General features: G+C 34.1%; 5 protein-coding genes across 5 annotated transcripts; 3 read left to right on the forward strand and 2 right to left on the reverse strand.

The window, feature by feature from the left end:
* Positions 1-454: 454 nt before the first annotated feature.
* LOC113171048 (olfactory receptor 4D1-like) lies at positions 455-1,381 on the forward strand. The gene has a single exon (XM_026373424.1). It carries the CDS (start codon positions 455-457, stop codon positions 1,379-1,381), a length of 927 nt encoding a protein of 308 aa, XP_026229209.1.
* A 5,694-nt stretch (positions 1,382-7,075) lies between these two features.
* Positions 7,076-8,011, reverse strand: LOC113171060 (olfactory receptor 52K2-like). The gene has a single exon (XM_026373435.1). It carries the CDS (start codon positions 8,009-8,011, stop codon positions 7,076-7,078), a length of 936 nt encoding a protein of 311 aa, XP_026229220.1.
* A 2,732-nt stretch (positions 8,012-10,743) lies between these two features.
* On the reverse strand, positions 10,744-11,685 carry LOC113171069 (olfactory receptor 52H1-like). Its single transcript, XM_026373447.1, has one exon. The coding sequence runs from the start codon at positions 11,683-11,685 to the stop codon at positions 10,744-10,746; it is 942 nt and encodes a 313-aa protein (XP_026229232.1).
* A 3,451-nt stretch (positions 11,686-15,136) lies between these two features.
* LOC113173350 (olfactory receptor 52N5-like) lies at positions 15,137-16,072 on the forward strand. The gene has a single exon (XM_026376768.1). It carries the CDS (start codon positions 15,137-15,139, stop codon positions 16,070-16,072), a length of 936 nt encoding a protein of 311 aa, XP_026232553.1.
* Positions 16,073-17,760: 1,688 nt separating this feature from the next.
* Positions 17,761-18,696, forward strand: LOC113171075 (olfactory receptor 52N5-like). The gene has a single exon (XM_026373452.1). It carries the CDS (start codon positions 17,761-17,763, stop codon positions 18,694-18,696), a length of 936 nt encoding a protein of 311 aa, XP_026229237.1.
* Positions 18,697-20,467: the final 1,771 nt, after the last annotated feature.

Consider the following 20,467-nt stretch of genomic DNA (forward strand, 5'->3'; position numbering starts at 1 on the left):
GGCTGAGAAAGATGTGGTACATCACTGTCCATGGTGATGTCCTACGATGACAATTGCTGGTATTGTGTTTATTAAATTTAAATTTAGTAATGCTTTGTAAAATAATGGAATTATTTATTTTAGAATGTTATTAATGGTAAAAAATAACTGTGCCTTAAATTATATAATATAATAAAATTGTAAAGTCAAAGCCCAAGTTAAAATTTAAATCTGATTGGACAATCGGGCTGCCCAATGAAATTTTACTGTTCTTGTGAGTCTTATAACCCTTCAACCTTAGAAGCTGTTTGGAAAAACCCTGATGTGTGTTGTAGTGAAAGCTTTTTGATTGAGCTCTGTGTTTCTTGTTAAACCCTGACAGCTGGTAATGACTGGTTATGGTTGGAAATGTACTAATTGATATTTTGCTTTAAGAAGTCTTTTTTTTATGAAGTTATTCTTGCATTTTATAACTATGTCTTTACAAAATGCATCAATCAAAGTAACTGAATTTATCATTAGTGGTTTTGACACAATCAATAGTCCTTTGCTAGTTGGTGTGGTATTATTGCTCATCTATGTTGTGGCTGTTTTAGCCAATCTATTAAACATCCTCTTAATTATTTTTGACAAGAAATTGCACAAACCAATGTATCTTCTGATTTGTAACCTTGCTGTTGTTGATCTACTCTACTCCTCTAGTGCCAGTCCAACTATGATTGGGGTTTTGGTTATTGGTGTTAAAACTATATCCTATGCCCCATGTTTAATTCAAATGTTTTTTTTTCATCTGGCAGGGGTGATGGAGATGTTTGCTTTAGCAGTTATGGCATTTGATCGACTGGTTGCTATTAGTTGTCCTTTTCATTATCACAGTTATTTAACAAACACACGTATTCTTGTTCTTACATATGTCGCATGGATTGTTGCCTGTGCTTTTTCGGCTGTTGGTCCTGCAACTGCGATTCCTCTCCCTTACTGTTATTCAGTGCTCAAGTACAATTTCTGTGACTATGCTGCTGTAATAAGAACCACATGTGTTGACCCAAACTACTATTTCAATATGGCTGCTATCATGAGATCTTTAATGTTAATTTTCACTTTTATTTTTATTTGCCTGTCCTATGTGGGGATCATATATTTTGTGAAGTTATCTTCAAAAAATGAGAAAATGAAAATGGGCAGCACTTGTTTTAATCACTTGATAGTGGTAACATGTTATTACAGTCCAATACTTGTTATCTCTATCTTGACCAGGTTTGGTGTGGTATTAACTCTTGAAGCACGCAACGGCTTGTTAATCGGGTCCATCCTCGGCCCATCTCTAGTAAATCCTTTTGTGTACAGTCTTAGAACAAAAGAAATTAAATGTAAGATTATTAAGATGTTCAGAAAAGGTTGACATCTCAGTAGATTCCCATTAACTGTAAATTTACCTAGTTATATATTATTTTGTAAGTATTATACTAATATGATCAAATTCATTAACCTACTCATTCTCTAAACTTTTTATTGAGGAGCCTATTTTAGTGAGCTAACACTGATAACAGTTCTGATCATCAGTTCTTTGCCATGAATTTGTTCATGTACCTGTGCTTCTTTTTCTCATGTGAAGCATTTTGTAACACTTGTGCTCTCTGTATAATTTTTTTCATTTATTTTTTATTATACATCATAGTACACCCTTTGAGATTTGGTCTATTGGTTGGTTAGAAAACACCTTTGAAGAATGCATCCTACCTAACATTTTTTTGTTGTTGTTGTTTTTCATACATATATTTATAGACAATGGCAAGAATAACAGACAGATGTAATTACTGATAAACCAACATGTAAATACATGTTATATAATATATACATAAATAATGTGTATATGTACAGCGCTTATCTTTTTCCACATTTTGTTACAGCCTTATTCCAAAATATATAATTCATTATTTTCCTACAAACAATACTCAATAATTAAATCTAAATATTAGCAGGATGTCAAGTTGTCCAGAGTCTCACAAGTCCACATCTCTAAAATAGATTTTTAGTTTTTGATTTTAAATAAATCTGCAACCTTTTCTTAAGACGTGTTTTGACTTTGTCCTTGGGGGTAATTAATTGTAGAATCAGAGGCAAATATGGCAAATGTGTCAATTCGAAATTATATATATTTAGAGCATAAATACGTAAAAGGTTAAAATACTTTATGAAGCCACTGTTTGCTCACATACTTTTTTTTCTCATCACAACCAGAGGTAGGCAGAACCAGGCCCTATGGAAATGTCCGGGAGTCTTAGGCCGCCTGTTGACCAGTGGTCTACAATTCAATACTTGTAAATGCACTACATTCATATCAAAGCCTCAGATTTTACAAAAAGTGACATGCTTATAATTAAAATTTACTGTTATAGACTGAAATACACTGAAATACACTGTTAAAGAATAACATCCACCTTCTCAACCACTGCAGGGAAATGCTATTTACACACAAATGAATGAGCAATGAAATATTTTTTATTTTATTCAGAACAGTTCCTTTGACTTAAATGTGGGCTCTAAATACATCATATTGCAATTTACATCTTGATTTCAAATAAACAAATGTCTTTATAACCCCTACAGTTATAGATAGGTGAAAGTATCAGTTTAAGATAGGTTAGGTTTAAGTTTCTTAATCATAACTATTAATAGTTTTGTTTTTTTGTTTATGAATTTGATTTTATTTCATTTTCATTTTGTCTTCTGGTTTTAAAGTCTGTTGTTTTTAAATGCTTTTTTATTTAAATTTTGTTTTGTGCTTTAATGCCTATTGTTTTAATGCTTTAACTGTCTCTTTTTGCCTTTGTAAAGCACCTTGAATTGTCTTTGTGTATGAAATGTCCTATATAAATAAAACTGCCTTGCCTTGCCTAAGATTAAATTCTTAATTCTTTTTATTAACATTTAGGTGACCAAATATTAAGGATACAAATTTAAAACATCTCTCTTTTCACAGCAGCCTCTGGATTTTTTTACTCATTGGCCCATTTGCAAAAATGCTACCTTAATGTTTTATTGCTTTTGAAAAGCAGAAAATATTGTTGTATGTTTTATTTTTTTGCATAAAGAGGGGTAAAAGAGGGGCATTTATAAACCAAGTTACATCATGTGCACTATCCACACCTTTAGCTGTTGCCTTTGGAATGGCCAACAGCTCCATTAGATCTGCCCATATGACTGACTCATTCTTGTAAACATAATAATAAAGTAAGTGCGCGTTGTTGCAGACCACCCAGAGTGCCCATGCTGACACAAGTCTACCACAAAAACATTAAAACCACAAAATGGTTTTAAAGTTTTGTCTGATTGATGTTTACTTAAATTAATCCTAATATCACAAACTATACTTTTATTTAAGTGGATGTGAAACTGCGTCTTTTAATGAAGTATTTTTGCAATTTAATGTAATGAATGAATTTCACTTGCAAACTTCTTACACATTAAAAAAGCTTATTTAAAGTTTAAATCTGTTTAAAGCTGTTCATTACTTTAGCACAGCTAAATTCAAAGAGTTATTGTTTTTTCTGCATTTCAAAGAAATGATTGGCTGCTGCAGGTAAATAAACAGCTACTTGTGTTTGACTTTCTTGTTTGATTTTCATGGTTAATAAAAAGTTTCAAACTTAAAATGCAGCTTAGGGTAACTAACTCTACTAAGCTGTCAGTGTTACAAAACAAAAGTGTTTACTTCATAGTGTCACAATTGTGTCACCAAACCCTCTGAGATTCATTACCAGTACCAAGCACTGAGGACGGATCACTCCAGAGGGCTGAGCGTGACACCTCCTTCCCAACAACACTTTGTAAACAGAGAAGTAATTAACCTAATGAGCAAAGTGAAACACAGAAACAGTAACCAAGCATCAGTAACTATGACACAAAACATAGTTGAACCTGGTCTATTGACAAAGTTCAGTGGGAGAAGAAATCCTCAGATGAGTAAGTGAGTTAACACAACAACAGCAAACTAATAAACTAAAGCACAAAGTTATACAGTTGAACAGTGAATACTGCTTGATATGATTCTCTTCATTTGAAAATTGCTTTTATTCAACAAGGCACATATCCCTTTGTTCTATCAGAAAGGGTTTCATCTCTCCACCCCCACTGATAATCACACACATCACAAACATACTGTATTCAAATAGAAAATTACATATATTACATGATAAAACTTATATAAAGCTATAAACAGACTATTGGTAATTTAAATAAATGAAGGAGGAGGTTGGGGAGAAGCCACATTTGATGAGAGTGTATCAATACACTGCCACATTAAGTGAAATCATTGTGGATACAACCACAATGACTGTGAGCTAAGCAGCGGTTCATATGTGGTCTTGACGGCATTAACTCTCTCACCTGATTCTCTCTCTCTCTCTCTCTTTCTGTCATCCTGAACTCTCCTTCTCTTCTCATACTTTCGCCCTCTTTGTGCTGTATTTATAACCTAATAAGAGGATCAATTCTTTTCTATTCGTTTATAAGATCATTCTAATTGAATATTAGGCTGTGGTGTGCAGTGCACTCACTTCTGATCTTTCTCTCTGATTTGCACTTGTCTGTTTTGCATGTGTCTGTATATCCAGCTATGAACAAACATACAATTCCTATGAGTGAGGGTTTGTTCCAGTGCTTCAATTCAATCCAAATAGTTGATGTTGTCTAAAGGAACAAGTAGCTAGTTTAGCATATTACTCACTGTTATCTTTTTGAAAAAATAAATAATAGATAAATAAGTTTTCCTGGTTGGAAAAAGAGAGAATTACAAAACATCGGTGAAAAGCTTGGCATGAAGCTGTTTACTGCAGAGTCCATTTTTTTAATGTGTAGTGAATTAGTGCGATTTGATCCTAAACTGGTTTTCAAATTATTATTATAAAAATCATGTCATATTTAGCCACAACTTCTGATCGATGTAAAAAAAAAACTGAATTATTTTCACATTATAAAGAAACTTAACTGCAGTGCTTTGTGACACTATATGTCATTTTTATTTCCTTTCCATTTGAAGATAATTCAGTTCATCAATTAGCATCATTACATGTCAAGCGTGAAAGCTAGCAAACTACATCTGCATTGAGCTATAACCTCACAGACACAATAATATCAAACAATTTCATTCAACTGTGAAATTGACTCAGCAGTTTTGTTGTTGCCAACATTTCTACTTATTTGCGGTTTTATTCTGCATCATGACCCCCGTATCTTTTATTTGCTGTTACACCTGTAATAAATTAACTGTCCTGTGTCTTTAACAGATAAATTGGCAAAATCTAATGTTAATAAATGAATAAAAAATAAAAGGTGTGTGCTTGGGCATCCATAAAAAGAATCTAAGATTACAGATGACTTCATTGATGCCTCATTAATGATATTGAATGTTAAATATAATTACTTAATTTTACATTTAGTGAAGCCCATGTGCTGTTAAACTGCTCCCATTTTACTTTTCAACAGATGTTGTGGTACCTGCCATGTAAAAATTCTCCCTTATCTGTAGATTTCACCTTTTTTTTTAATTCCTTTACATTTGTGCTTTACACTTAATTTCTCTTTTAAATACCTAAATCGTTCTTACTTACTGTGATTTTAATTATGTGTATCCATTCATAAATAAGGAGAAATGTCTTAGCTGGCAGTTTACACAATAAGATTAAATTCTTAACCTCTAGTTGTAGTAGTAGTACTTGTTTGAACTAGAGGTGTATATCAACTTTGGAGCCTAAAGTTATACTGGCAGGTGTTTCTAATAATAAAAAATATATATTCTATTTTGTTTTATATGGTTTCTGCCTTCTCTGTATTTAACACAAGAGGGCAGCAAATCAAACACAACAGGTCCACATAATGTTCTCCAATTTACATGAAGTTAATTAGTTTTCAGTTTAAAATACAAGGAATTTATTTTTTTATTTACTTAAGATACAGTGTATACACTTTTGATTATATAAATACTTATCTGATCTGGTTAATAGCAAAATTAATCTTTCCCCCTGATATGTAATACAGTGAAAGAGAGCACCAGGTTGTTTGTGTCTCTGACTAAGTCTCTGACTTACACCTCAAAAGACACTAGATGGCATCAATTCACACAAAATAAAACATATCCATTGAGTTTTAATGTTGAAAGATGGAGATCTGGTCCTTGTCTCTGGTGGGGGGTTTTTTTGTTGTTGTTGTTTTTTTCTGGTGGTGTGAATAGGTTTATAGTGTTCTGATGGCGCCCTCTGCTGTATTTGTATTGTCAATACATACTGTAGTATGATTCAGATGTGATGTCACTGCATAAAACTTCAAGCTGCTAATAACAGACAATCCTCACAACCTGTTTACTATTAACTTAATTAAATGATTTAAAATATGATGTATTTCATTTCATGTGCAGTCAAATATAACATGCATGATTAAGATAATGTGTTGTAATGTTGCATAGCCAACCACACAGAGGTCACTTCAATTCAGCCCTTTAACTTTATTAATTCCACTGCAGCTGGAGCAAGACACACATACACACAATATTAAATAAACACACATACAACACACATATAAACATATACATATATTTATATATACATACATATACATACACACACACACACACATATATATAGACCTGTTTTTCTTTATTACTGTTTATGTGCTTTTCATTATGTGTTATTGTTTGTAACAGCATCACATTGAGCTCTACTGCAATTTGTTTTGTGAGTAAATAGTAGTATTACTAAGTTAGTATGTCTACATTTAGACAAATCATATTTCTACATATTAAGTACTGTATCTAAAACCTGTCTTTAAACTATTAATTCAATATGTTTTCACACATCATATCACAGTTAATTCTGCCGCTAAAGTACAAACACTGGGGATTTATTTGTAAAAATATTTATACCAAGTGATTAGCCTCATTTGCAATTGAGTAATTTGTAATAGATTTTATACCCACAGTTGTATAATGGGAATAAAGCTATAATAATATATGTGCTCAAAATGGCACCTTGATTATTTATTATTTATAAGATTATAGAGAATTATGCCAACGTTTAGCTTGCTGCAAAGAAAATAAAAATTAAAACAGAGGTATTTTGTGTCTAAAAATGGACACTATTTTTTCTCTAATTTCTTTAGTTTTCAAGCCGTAGATGATTGGATTTACTGTTGGGGGGAAAATGAATGCTGATATTGCGATTAATCTCCTTAAATGTGGTGAAATGTTCTGTATTCTGTATGAGATGATCGTGAAAAGACCCAGGCAATCCATCAGGAGAAAAACAATTAGATGTGTGGCACACGTCTGCAGAGCTTTAGATTTTGTTTCTGGTCTTTTGGATGTGTAGCATGCAACAAGTATTTGGAGATATGTGTACAAAAACATTCCATTAACCATCACTTGTGTAAGAGCGCTTATAAAAAGCCCATAAATGTTATTGACCGTTGTGTTGGCACAAACCAGAGCCAGCAAAGATGGATTATCACAGTAGAGGTTTGTTATCACAGATCGACAGCGGGTTAAACGCAGAAGCAGAATAAACAGCACACCAATAATAACTACATTAAACATCCATACAGCCGTGATTACTCTCATAACGTGAGCATTAGTCATAACAGTGTTGTATTTCAAAGGCAAACATATGGCAATGTACCTGTCGTATGCCATAGCAGTCAGAATGAGCACTGCACCTGCTGCATAGATGTGGGCAAAAAAAGCTTGGGCGACACAAGCTGAATAGTTCATTGTGCGGCTGTTTGTCAGTATTTCTTTAATAAGCTGTGGGAAGACTGCTGAAGAACCTATAATGTCGTTAATAGGAAGGTTCACTAGAATTAGATGCATGGGCTGGTGCAGAGATTTGTTCAATACAATGGTGAGGATTAATATAAGGTTGCTGAAAAGTATGATCATGTAGCTCAGAGTTGCAAAAAGAAACACAGGAGCGACACTTTCAGGAGAGAGATCAAAGCCAGTCAACGCTAAATCAGATGATGTATTGTACACAATGTCCATTTTCCTGCTCTTCCTCCCTAGAAAATTAAAGAATAGTTAATTACTTCATTATTAAGTTGCAATTAATCCTGCAAGAACCTGAGAGGATACAACAAGAAATGCACGAACAAGGCAGATAATAAAGAATACAGTCAAATTAGAGTTATAATTAGTTAAGTTTTACTGCTGAAAGGATGAAAGGACACCACTTACCTATTTAAAGCCTGAACACATCTTTGCCGCTACACTTTGATGCATTAAATATCATACAGTTTAAAACACACAGAGACAACAACAACTGGCAAAGACCAACTGGTAAGATGTTCACAAGGACGAGCAGATTTGTAGACAGGATTTGTTTCTGAATACTAAGCAGCTCTCTGGGGTGTTCTGAGTTATGATAAAGCTCATCTTTAGATTGTTAGGGCAGTGACTTAGGCTCACAGGGGGCTTTGGGAGATTATTAAATATAATAGTTACATCTCAGCAACCCCTACATCAACATTAAGAAAGTACAAAGGTTTGACTTGACAGATATTTTCTATATTTTTATCATTAAACGTTTAGAGATTAGAGAATGTGTGAGCTCTGCTTAAAGTCTAGTTATGGAGGTTTTACATCCCCATAGTTTCCAACCTGTTGTGGTACTATTTCTCATTATTGATTTATTTATTATTCTAGACAACAAGAAGCAACAAGAGCTTCATTTCCTCTTTTGACAATTGCTCTTTATTTCTGCATCACACTAAGAAGTGGTGTCAAATAAGACATTGCAGTTTTGCAGCAAACGTATTTTGAAAGGTTACAGCTTTAATAAACTTTTTCATGGTTATGTTAAGTGCTTATTGCACACAGATTAAGATGAGATCTTTATTATACTGTCCACAGTGGCCTGAGATATAACATGCTGCCTAAAGAGCCAGGATCTAGTTTGACTCCAGTGTGTGAAAAATGCTTCATTCAGACAAAAATGTTTCACTTTAACTTGAAATACAAACAATGTATTAACATATTAACAATTTATATGAAGCAGGGTTGCTGTCAACTAGTTTGTTGTTAGTCTCCAGATTCAGTCACAACTTTAAAACCAACTTTCCCTAGTAGATTTGATATTGTTCAGAGCTCACACGGTTGATATGTGCTGAGTTTCTTTTAAATTAGTAAAAGTAAATGGGGCTGAACGCAATCTCACTGCAGGATTTCACGCAACATAAAATCAACTTTTGCACCTTCCTGTCGTAGTTTCAAGGAACATTTAGACTGTGATGTACTGTGTGCTTATCACACCCACCCTTGAGGATCAACAAGGATAGTTCTGATATTTTTTCCAGCATAACAAAATGTAGCTGTGGGGTTTGAAAGAAACAATCTGAAGACATTAAAGGCATTAGACTTAGACCTTGTCCCATCCATCATACCCACTTATGATTGAGTATCGCATTGGGACCGGAGCCAAACTGACACTAAAGAGGCAGCGTACACCCTGGACAGGTTGTCGGTTGTTGCCTGCTCTGTTCAGTGTGAGCGAGTTATCTCATAGCTGTCAAACTGCAAATTGATGATGAAAGATGATGACACATATTCTATTCTTTTCTCTGCTGTTATCAGCTGTCTCATCAGTCTAGGATCAGTGAAACCCTCCTGCATCTTATTCACAGCCAGTTTTCATCAGATCCTGTGTACAGGAGCCCCTTAACATGTTCCCAAAACATATTCAGCCACCACAGCTTCACTACCACCTGTGTCTGCATAAAAATATTGATGTTAAAATCTGTTTTGATTTTGTCTCTCCTGACTGAAGTAATAATTATAAGTAATAATTCATTCAGAAATAGAGTTAGGAGGTTGGGGGTTAGGGTAATAGGTGGTAAACACCACAGGCAGTCTTTCTTGTGTAACAGAGAGCTGCTCCCGGTTCAATGAAATCTCAAATAATGAATCACAGATGTTTGTTTAAATTGCTCAAATGTGCACAAAACAATGTTTAACTACACTGGAAGCACTTCAGCGTAAATAGAGTGCAGATCCCTAAGTATAAATAGTGTAAGTAAAAGGTATACACATGCTCTGCTCTAAATTAATTATACATTTGTACTCTACACTTTAAATTATTAGTTTGTTCAAAGAATAATTGTGGTTAACCCTGGACATGAGTCTGTCTCATAGTAAACAGAGAATGAAACACAACTCTGAGTCAGTAGAATTGTTATCACTATGTTTATTTGCACTTCAGTACACAACTTGACAATCTCAGTTGTTTGTTTGTTCCTCTTATAATACATTATTTAAAAAAAAAAATGATGAAAATGTCATCACATATTTTTTACTGAATACATTTTATTTATTAACAAATACAGTTTTTTTTCATGGAGCACAGGTCCCTATTCAAGGGAATTGTATTCATTTTCATTTCATTATAAGGACAATAAATAAATAAAGTTTTAAAATTTTTTTTGTAAAAGAAAATAATTCTTAAGCTCAAAGAAATGTCTACATATTAGAAAATATTGAATACAAATATTGTCACATTTAAAATTTCACACAGACCCCGATGTAGACAGAACAAATATTTTCTCTTTAACGATAATATGATTGCATGTTCCTGTTATTATTATATAATATAATATAATTTACAGTAGAAATCCAAGAGGACAATTTGCCCCTGTTGTTTCTGTGATCTGATGTATTTTCTATATAATAATTGTAATTCTCTAATTATTTTAACATGAATAAGAGTCAGAGCTGAACACTCCTTACATCTTCGTTGAACCCACATTTCTTTTTAGGAACATTATAATGCTCTGCTTCAGTTCTGTGGTTTTCAGTCCATATATTATTGGATCCAAAAATGGGGGGAAGAGTAGAACTGACACACCCAGCGACCTCCTCAGGAAAGGGGACACATTCTCAAAGCGATGGAAAACAAGTGTAACCATAGTATTGATTTCTAAGATTAAGAAAACCACTAAATGTGTTCCGCACGTCCGAATGGCTTTTTGTATGGCGTCAGACTGATTAGTCATGATGCACGTACGCAAAATCTGTCCATATGTGTAAATGATTACTATCAGTGATCCACCTTGGAAAAAGATAATAGTGAACAACCCATAGTAGTTGTTTACTCTGGTGTCTTCACAGATCAGTTTCATTAATGATGGATTGTTACAATACAAATCCACTATATTTGTTCTACAAATTTTAAACCGGGCAAGCAGCAAAATCAACGTGACAATCAATGAGAAATTTAAGAGCCATATTGAAATAATTATTCTGATTAAATGCTGTGGATTCATTATAGTGTTATACCTCAAAGGACAACATATAGCAATGTATCTGTCGTACGCCATGGCGCTCAAGATCAGCAGGTTTCCTGTTCCGTAAAAATGCATCAGAAAAGCCTGAGTTATACACAAAGGATGAGAAACTACTCTGTTCTCTGTCACAATGCTGAAAAGGAAATGAGGGACAAAAGCTGTGGCTCCCACCATGTCACATACTGGCAAGTTCAAGAGCAGGATAAACATCGGCTTATGCAGCTTTTTACTCACAATAATAGTTGCTAGTACCAGTAAATTGCAAAGCATTGTAACCAGATACATTAAAGTCCCAAACAGAAATGCTGGATAAATATAAGCATTAGATAAACCCAGAGATTCCAGTGTTAGTAAAACTACAGAGGACGTGTTTGTGTACATATCTGGAGTGTACTGTAAACTCTACTGCTGCTTCTACTGTTGAAGAACTTCAAATGATAAAGGACCAGTTTCCAGCTGAAAAAGAAGGACATTATTTACAGCATCCATATTAACAAACACTCTTATGACTGATCGTGTGCTATGGTGTAATGTCTTACTTAATGCATCACCTGCAGCTTAACTCATGAGGAGCTCCTCCGTGGTCTCTGACTGTGATTTCCAACTCCAGTGTTTTTATACTTTCAAAGAAGAAAGGATTTGTGTGCTAACCCTTTATCCTTAGCTGATCCATAACTGTTATCTCAGGCAGCCTTTTGGGAAATAAAACCTTGTTCTTCTAAACAACATTACAACAACCCCCCCAGGGAATGGTCATCTTTAATGTTATTTAAAATGCTCATTTAATGCCCAGTAAACAGCTCCTTCAAGTCCCCAGGTTTAGGTCACAGACAGTCCGAATCAGTCCCACGTTAAGCTTCATTCCTGACATTAATCCAGCACCCACAAGCTGGTTGGAACATACATGACACATATACTGGATCTCTACATCAGAAGAGAAACTTCTGAGATCGCCCATAAATCTTTTAACATAGCCAGGGAAACTCATGTCCGACTGCAAGTGTCGACCTGCTTTGTTTGGATCGAGCTAGAGCTGGGATTATATTTATTAATGAATCTGTCATTTCAAGCACAAACTTTGAATTGGACCACTGAGGGATAAGTTTCTACAAAACTAAAATAATTGGTTTGTGTCTACATGCACCAGAGTAGTATAAATGTACCAAAATGACCAAAAAGTGGATTTTACATAATGTGGGAGCTTTAACATAATAAACATGATACAACCCTTTAAATATGGGCACACTCATTTAAACACAGGTACAATAATCGGTATAATGATACTTCACAAGTTCAGGCTGCCAAAGCTCTGCGTGTCAACTTGATGTGGCTAGTTACTGTTAGAGAGTGGCTTCAAATAATTGCTGAATTCAATCACACCACATGACATGAGACAATTATTACAAGTGACAGTAACAAGATACATAGCATGAAATAGATATGTAGCAATTTAAAATGAAATGGAGAAAGCAGGACAATGAATGAGTCCAATAAGGCACCATTGACTGTGTTATCACACTTTAACCAGTAATATTTGGTGTTAAACTGCACCTAATACCCAAAAACACCTGAAATGAGGTGAGCAAATCTTAAATTTAGTCAGATCCCCGGATCACTTTGTATTTTGAGGTTTGAGGAGGCGTGTAGTTTATTTGAAAGCATCAGCTTAGACAAAAATTTATAACATATTTATGTCATTCAACAAAATACTCAACAGGTTCTGCAGAACAATTGTATGTAATCAAATCTATTTTATTGCAGAGACGTCTAAAAGAAGAAAAGAGAGAGTGCTTTTGAATACGTTTGGCTGCAGTGTCATAAATAAATCTTGGATTGTGTACAGAGCATGTTTCTAATTCTGTACATACTGTACTCCACCACTGGCCATACAGTTTAGATTTTGCCATTTGCCCTCCAGTCTCCTGCAGGCCTGTTTAAGATCATTCATTTTCCTGTGAACCAGGGTGTAAACCTCTTGAGCCTCTGGTTATAGTACTGAGTCTGAATTCAGGAGTTCCAACATGGCTTTTTGCTGCAGTGTTTCTATGCTTTTAAGCTTGATAATGATATTACACAATACTGGAAATGATCTTTTCCATACACTTTTTGTGCTACTGTAACAATATTATGTAACCAGGTACACTACGAGTTGTCAGAATTACATCAGCTAGATGCCTCATTAGGCTGTCAAAATGAGTCCCTTTGAGAAATGATTAAATATCCTGTTATTAACTGTCTCACACTGTAATTAATCCCCAGACAATTAGCACACATGCACTTGATGACAAGATTCTTATTTTGCTAATGAAGGTTGCTGTTTACATGAGAAGTTGGATTTGACAGTATTTGATTTATCAACTTGAATAACTGAGTTACTGTTTAAAGCTTTTTAACTTGTTAACTTCACAAATAAAGTTACACAACATAGTCTTTCTCTTTGCTGAGTTTTTTTTTTCTTCCTTCATATTATTATTTATATTTCTGTGAAATTTACCGCTGTAATTAACATGTCAAAAAGTGCATCAAATGAATCACATATCACACATTTGAATAGGATTATTCAGCCTTTTCGTTTTGTTTAACATGTCCCAAAAGAATAAATCTATTTGAAACAGAGTACTGAAGTGGTCACATCAGGCCTTTGGGAGCAGGAACCTTGTTCATGCTCACAAAAGCACAATTAGGACATGAGGGAAGACCAATTATCTCATTCAGGAGAAATGGACATGAAGGACCCTTTAGCAGCTTTGATAATTGATTTGACCCTCTATATTTTTACATGGTTTTTCCACACTACACTTCACAGCAGAACCGACTGTTCTTAGCAGCATGTGACTGTTCATCCTAACATATATACACACATAATTTTACTGTAATTACTTCACTGTCAATCAATTAACTTAATAAAAATGTATATTTTTGTAACCTCTACAGAAACAACTGTCTAATTCTTCAGGCAGCTGATGTTTAAACATGTGCAGGACTTTTAATCATTTCATATTTTCCAAAATTATTAAACTTTCCAGTCAACTACAACTTTACATCTATGCTGACTTTAATTTGGAAAGGTTTGAATCCTGGTTTTATCATTCGTACGTCACTTAAGAATTCTAAAAACTGTGATATATACCAATATAAACTAAAACTGACAATATTTGCTTTCATGTCTGTTTTTTACAGGAGTATTTTGTTGAATTTAAGGAATCAGTTATTATAATAAATATATATTGCTCTAGTTGGGTTGACTGTAAAAAAGGACTCCTGACATTAGGGACAAAAACATTTCAGAATGCATAAAAAAAAAGAACATTACGTAAAAGATTTCTATACATGTGGGAATCTACAGAACCAGGACCAAAACTCTTGCTAAACAAAACACTGGAGCTCTAATGGCTGCCCTATTGGTGCTCTGATGTCAAATGTCAATCCCACAGAAAATAAAAGAGATCAAAGTTCAGCTGATGAGTCGGGATTCGCACCTCCACAAACAAGGTAGTAGCATCTATTAGAACTAATTCTCTGTGTTATTTCAACATGCAATGCTGTGACAATACCTGCTTATAGTTGTACTGAATATTTATTGTGTATATATTGTGTATTGTATTTATTGTGTCTACATTACTATGGTGTAATATTTAATACCACTTTGGTGTTAACAATGCTCCCATACTGCATCAGTAGTTAATTTTATGTTTATGGTGTAATTGTTTCCTTGATGAAAGAATTTATTGGTGCTCAGAGAAGACAATGAAATCAATAATAACAGAAAAAAGTTGTTGCTATTCATCAGATTACTGTATTTATCACCATTAAAACACTTTTTTTCAGCAAAATGGAAGGAAACACAACAACTATCGGTGATATCCTAGAGATGCAAGGTTTTGACATATCCCCCACACTCACATACCCTGTATTTTTCTCTCTGCTGTTTCTTTACTTTTCCCTGCTTTTTTCTAACATTGGAGTTCTTGTTCTAATCATCACGGAGAAGACTTTGCACCAGCCGATGTACCTGCTCTTCTGCAACCTGTCTGTTAACGATCTGATTGGCAACACCGTCCTGCTGCCCCAGCTGATGGCTCACATCATTTCAACACAACGCTTCATCACCTACAACCAGTGTGTGGTTCAAGCCTTTCACAGCCACACATTTGGTTCCGCTTCACACTTGATTCTCGTCATCATGGCAATCGACAGATATGTGGCCATATGTTACCCGTTAAAGTACAACACTATTATGACTATTAGAACTGTGATCAGCCTGTCAGCAACTGCATGGGGAGCATCATTAGTGCTTGTGTCTGTCTTGATAGGTCTTACAGTGAGGCTGTCACGTTGCCGATCAGTTATAGAAAATGCTTATTGTGACAATGCATCACTGTTCAAGCTTTCTTGCGAGGATGTGTCCATCAACAACATCTATGGACTCGTTTTCACTGTGCTGCTGTTCAGTTGCTCAATTGGAGGGATCGCTGTCACTTACTTTAGAATAGCTCTCGTCTGCTGGATCAAGAAAAACAAAGAGTTGAATAACAAAGCAATGCAAACCTGTGCGAGCCACCTTGTTCTTTATCTTATTATGCTCTGGTCGGGCTTTTTAACCATCATACTACATCGTTTCCCAAATTACCCAGATTTAAGGAAGATTGCGTATATTTTATTTCATGTTGTCCCTGCTACTTTAAATCCAATCATTTATGGAATGCAAACAAGATTATTAAGGGATAAAATTGTCAAAATGCTGCAAAGAAAAGTGGCTCCAAGCTAATTTTACTCCTGCCTTTATTTGTGCATGTAACAATTCACTTTAAGTTTAAACATTTGTCTCTTACTGCTTGAAAAGTGTGAATAATATTGTTTTGCTTTCTGTCACTGGATAAAGTTGCATTAAATCATTCATATTTCATTCATATCATTAAGATTAAATGTTTATGAATTTATTGTCACCGAGATGCACAAATGTTTCTTGTACTATGTTAATTTACCAGCTTAATGCTCTTGAACTCTGTGTTCCTCTGCAGTACAACACAAGACAACTGTTGTTGCCTCTCATGAGGAAACACACTTTGTTAACTACTGTATCTCACCTCCCTCATTATGTTTCAGTACTTTTCTATTCAGATTTTTTGTCCTACATACTGCAGTACAAGATGTTTTTGGCATTAAGTATTTAACATTATTTTTTAAATATCCTAAATGAATGTATATATGATGTGGACTAAATAAAAGACAGATTTAAGTTAGTCACTGTGTGCCTCTGTATAGGCACAGAGGTCAAGATAAATTGATATGATTAATATTTGTGTATAATTGATTTGATCCTCTATATATTTACATGTTTTTTCCACACTACACTTGGAACCGACTGTTCGTAGCAGAATTTGTCTGTTCTTTTGGCATTTTGGGGTTTCATAAAAACTTCTTTTTAGATTTTGAATCTGATAACACATGATACTCTGGTGTTAGAATGGTCAACCTCAGTGTTAAACCTCATTATTGAAAACGTTACTTCAGAGCACTGTGTAACCTTCAATCACAAACCACAAACTAATTCAAAGAGGCCTCAAATTGCTTGTGAGCCAGTTTTGTGCAGTTTGAATTGTTTGCCATATGAACAACAAGAATGTAACATAACATTTCATCATCACATATATAGATATATACACATAATTTTACTGTAAATACTGCACAATGTGTGCTGTACTGTATCAATTCACTTATTAAAAATGTATATTTTTGTAGCCTCTATGGATACAACTGTCTAATGCTTCAGGCAGCTGATGTTCAAACATCTGCAGGTCTTTTGATCATTTCATATTTTCTAAAATTAAAAAACTTCCCAATCAATTACAACTTTCCATCTATGCTGACTTTAATTTGGGAACGTTTGAATCCTGGTTTTATCATTTGTACTTCACTAAAAACTGTGACATATACTGATATAACCTTAAACTGACAACATTTGCTTTTCATGTCTTTTTGCAAAGTATTGTATTAAATGTGAGGCATCAGTTACTGTATAAAATATATGGCTCTGGTTGGGTTGTCTGGAAAAAAATGACTTCTGACCTCAGGGACAAAAACATTTCAGTGTTTGAATGCATTTAAAAAAATGTGTAACTTGAACATTACATAAAAGATTTCTATACATGTGGGAATCTACAAAACCAGGACCACAACACTGGAGCGCTAATGGCTTCCCTATTAGTGTGATGATGTCAAATGTCAAATCCTGCAGAAAATAAAAGAGGTCAAAGTTGAGCTGATGAGTCGGGATTCGCACCTCCACAAACAAGGTAGTAGCATCTTTTAGAACTAATTCTCTGTGTTATTTCAACATGCAATGCTGTGACAATACCTGCTTGTAGTTGTATTGAATATTTATTGTGTATAGTTGTTGCTATTAATCAGATTACTGTATTTATCACCATTAAAAAAAATTTTTTTTTCAGCATAATGGAAGGAAACACAACAACTATCGGTGATATCCTAGAGATGCAAGGTTTTGACATATCCCCCACACTCACATACCCTGTATTTTTCTCTCTGCTGTTTTTTTACTTTTCCCTGCTTTTTTCTAACGTTGGAGTTCTTGTTCTAATCATCACGGAGAAGACTTTGCACCAGCCGATGTACCTGCTCTTCTGCAACCTGTCTGTTAACGATCTGATTGGCAACACCGTCCTGCTGCCCCAGCTGATGGCACACATCATTTCAACACAACGCTTCATCACCTACAACCAGTGTGTGGTTCAAGCCTTTCACAGCCACACATTTGGTTCCGCTTCACACTTGATTCTCGTCATCATGGCAATCGACAGATATGTGGCCATATGTTACCCGTTAAAGTACAACACTATTATGACTATTAGAACTGTGATCAGCCTGTCAGCGACTGCATGGGGAGCATCATTAGTGCTTGTTTCTGTTTTGATAGGTCTTACAGTGAGGCTGTCACGTTGCCGATCAGTTATAGAAAATGCTTATTGTGACAATGCATCACTGTTCAAGCTTTCTTGCGAGGATGTGTCCATCAACAACATCTATGGACTCGTTTTCACTGTGCTGCTGTTCAGTTGCTCAATTGGAGGGATCGCTGTCACTTACTTTAGAATAGCTCTCGTCTGCTGGATCAAGAAAAACAAAGAGTTGAATAACAAAGCAATGCAAACCTGTGCGAGCCACCTTGTTCTTTATCTTATTATGCTCTGGTCGGGCTTTTTAACCATCATACTACATCGTTTCCCAAATAACCCAGATTTAAGGAAGATTGCATCTATTTTATTTCATGTTGTCCCTGCTACTTTAAATCCAATCATTTATGGAATGCAAACAAGATTATTAAGGGATAAAATTGTCAAAATGCTGCAAAGAAAAGTGGCTCCAGGCTAATTTTACTCCTGCCTTTATTTGTGCATGTAACAATTCACTTTAAGTTTAAACATTTGTCTCTTACTGCTTGAATAGTGTGAATAATATTGTTTTGCTTTCTGTCACTGGATAAAGTTGCATTATATCATTCATATTTCATTCATATCATTAAGATTAAATGTTTATGAATTTATTGTCACATCTGTTTCTTGTACTATGTTAATTTACCAGCTTAATGCTCTTGAACTCTGTGTTCCTCTGCAGTACAACACAAGACAACTGTTGTTGCCTTTTATGGGGAAACTCATTTTTTGTCCTACATACTGCAGTTTAAGATGTTTTTGGCATTAAGTATTTAACATTATTTTAACATCCTAAATGAATGTATATATGATGTGGGCTAAATAAAAGACAGATTTAAGTTAGTCACTGTGTGCCTCATTATAGACGCAGAGATCAAGATAAATTGATATGATTAATATTTGTGTATAATAAAATTATTACACAAGGTAATTATTCTAACAAAATGTCAGTTTTAATTAGAGCCCCGCTGGATGACTACAATTTATAGTTTATACAGTTTATACAGTTTATAGTATATAGTAATTGTTGGTTCAAATATCTTTGATACCTGTTTTATTTGGCCAGATGACAGTTTAACTTCCTAGAAATTAGTGACTGAGCTGCAAAGAGAGGTGGCAAAGTAACAAATATTTGTCTTCAGGTCATACATGCAGCCAGAAACAACAAATTAATTCATCAAAACCACCTAATGATTAAATTCACGAATGTCATCTTTCTAAAACGTTACCAATATTCTCATTGTTCCTTTAGAAGCTTTATTAACTCTTTGAAATGTCATGAAAACAACAAGAGCATTTGCACAAATAATGTGTTTAAAAACATACATTTTAAGAAATAACCAGCTTTTATTTAGTTTTTTGTTTGTTTGTCTTTCTTATTTGTTACTTTGGTTGTGTAAAGTTGCTTTGCGACAATGTCAATTTTAAAAAGTGCTATACGAATAAAATAAAATTGAATTGCATTGTATTGAATTGAACTGAATTGAATTGAATTATAACTTATTGAAGTTATGTAAATGCTCAAATTAGATCAATTCACTCCATTTGCAAAAAATGAAAAAAAAAAAGTGCTGATGAGGGTTCATCTGAACGTACTGTTCTCTCACAGGATAACTCAGCTACGCAGAGCATTAGAAGCTATCAGTCTATACCTGTATAACATTAGGCTACGTATATATATATATATATATATATATATATATATATATATATATATATATATATATATATATATATATATATATAATATATATATATATATAGGATATACTGTTGTACTCACAAAACAAATAAAATTTGTAAGAATTTGTAAGAAAGCGTCCATTGAATGTGTAATTCAATGGACGCTGTATTTATTTCTCATCACTGTTTCATTATTTCTCATACAAAAAAATAAATAAATGAATGTTGCAGTAGACAAACAAATCCGTTTTTTATTTATCTAAAATAAAATCATGGTTGTGAAAATGCCGCCAGTAGAAATGTTTTCCTAATTTGCCAGCAAACAAACAGCAGCTGCTGAGTTTAATACAGTAATTTTCATACATCACTGGGACAAATGTTGTCAACACAATACCCATAAACAAGAAAAGTCTAATTCTACTCCTAGTTAGAGCTACAATAGGTCTGAATATGAATTAACTTAAAGGATAAAAAGAAAGACTAAAGGAATCCTGTGATAATCTTTGTGTTTCTCAACACTTCTGCAG

The sequence above is a fragment of the Anabas testudineus genome, chromosome 13 (genome assembly GCF_900324465.2).
Source record: "Anabas testudineus chromosome 13, fAnaTes1.2, whole genome shotgun sequence".
Lineage (NCBI taxonomy): Eukaryota > Metazoa > Chordata > Actinopteri > Anabantiformes > Anabantidae > Anabas > Anabas testudineus.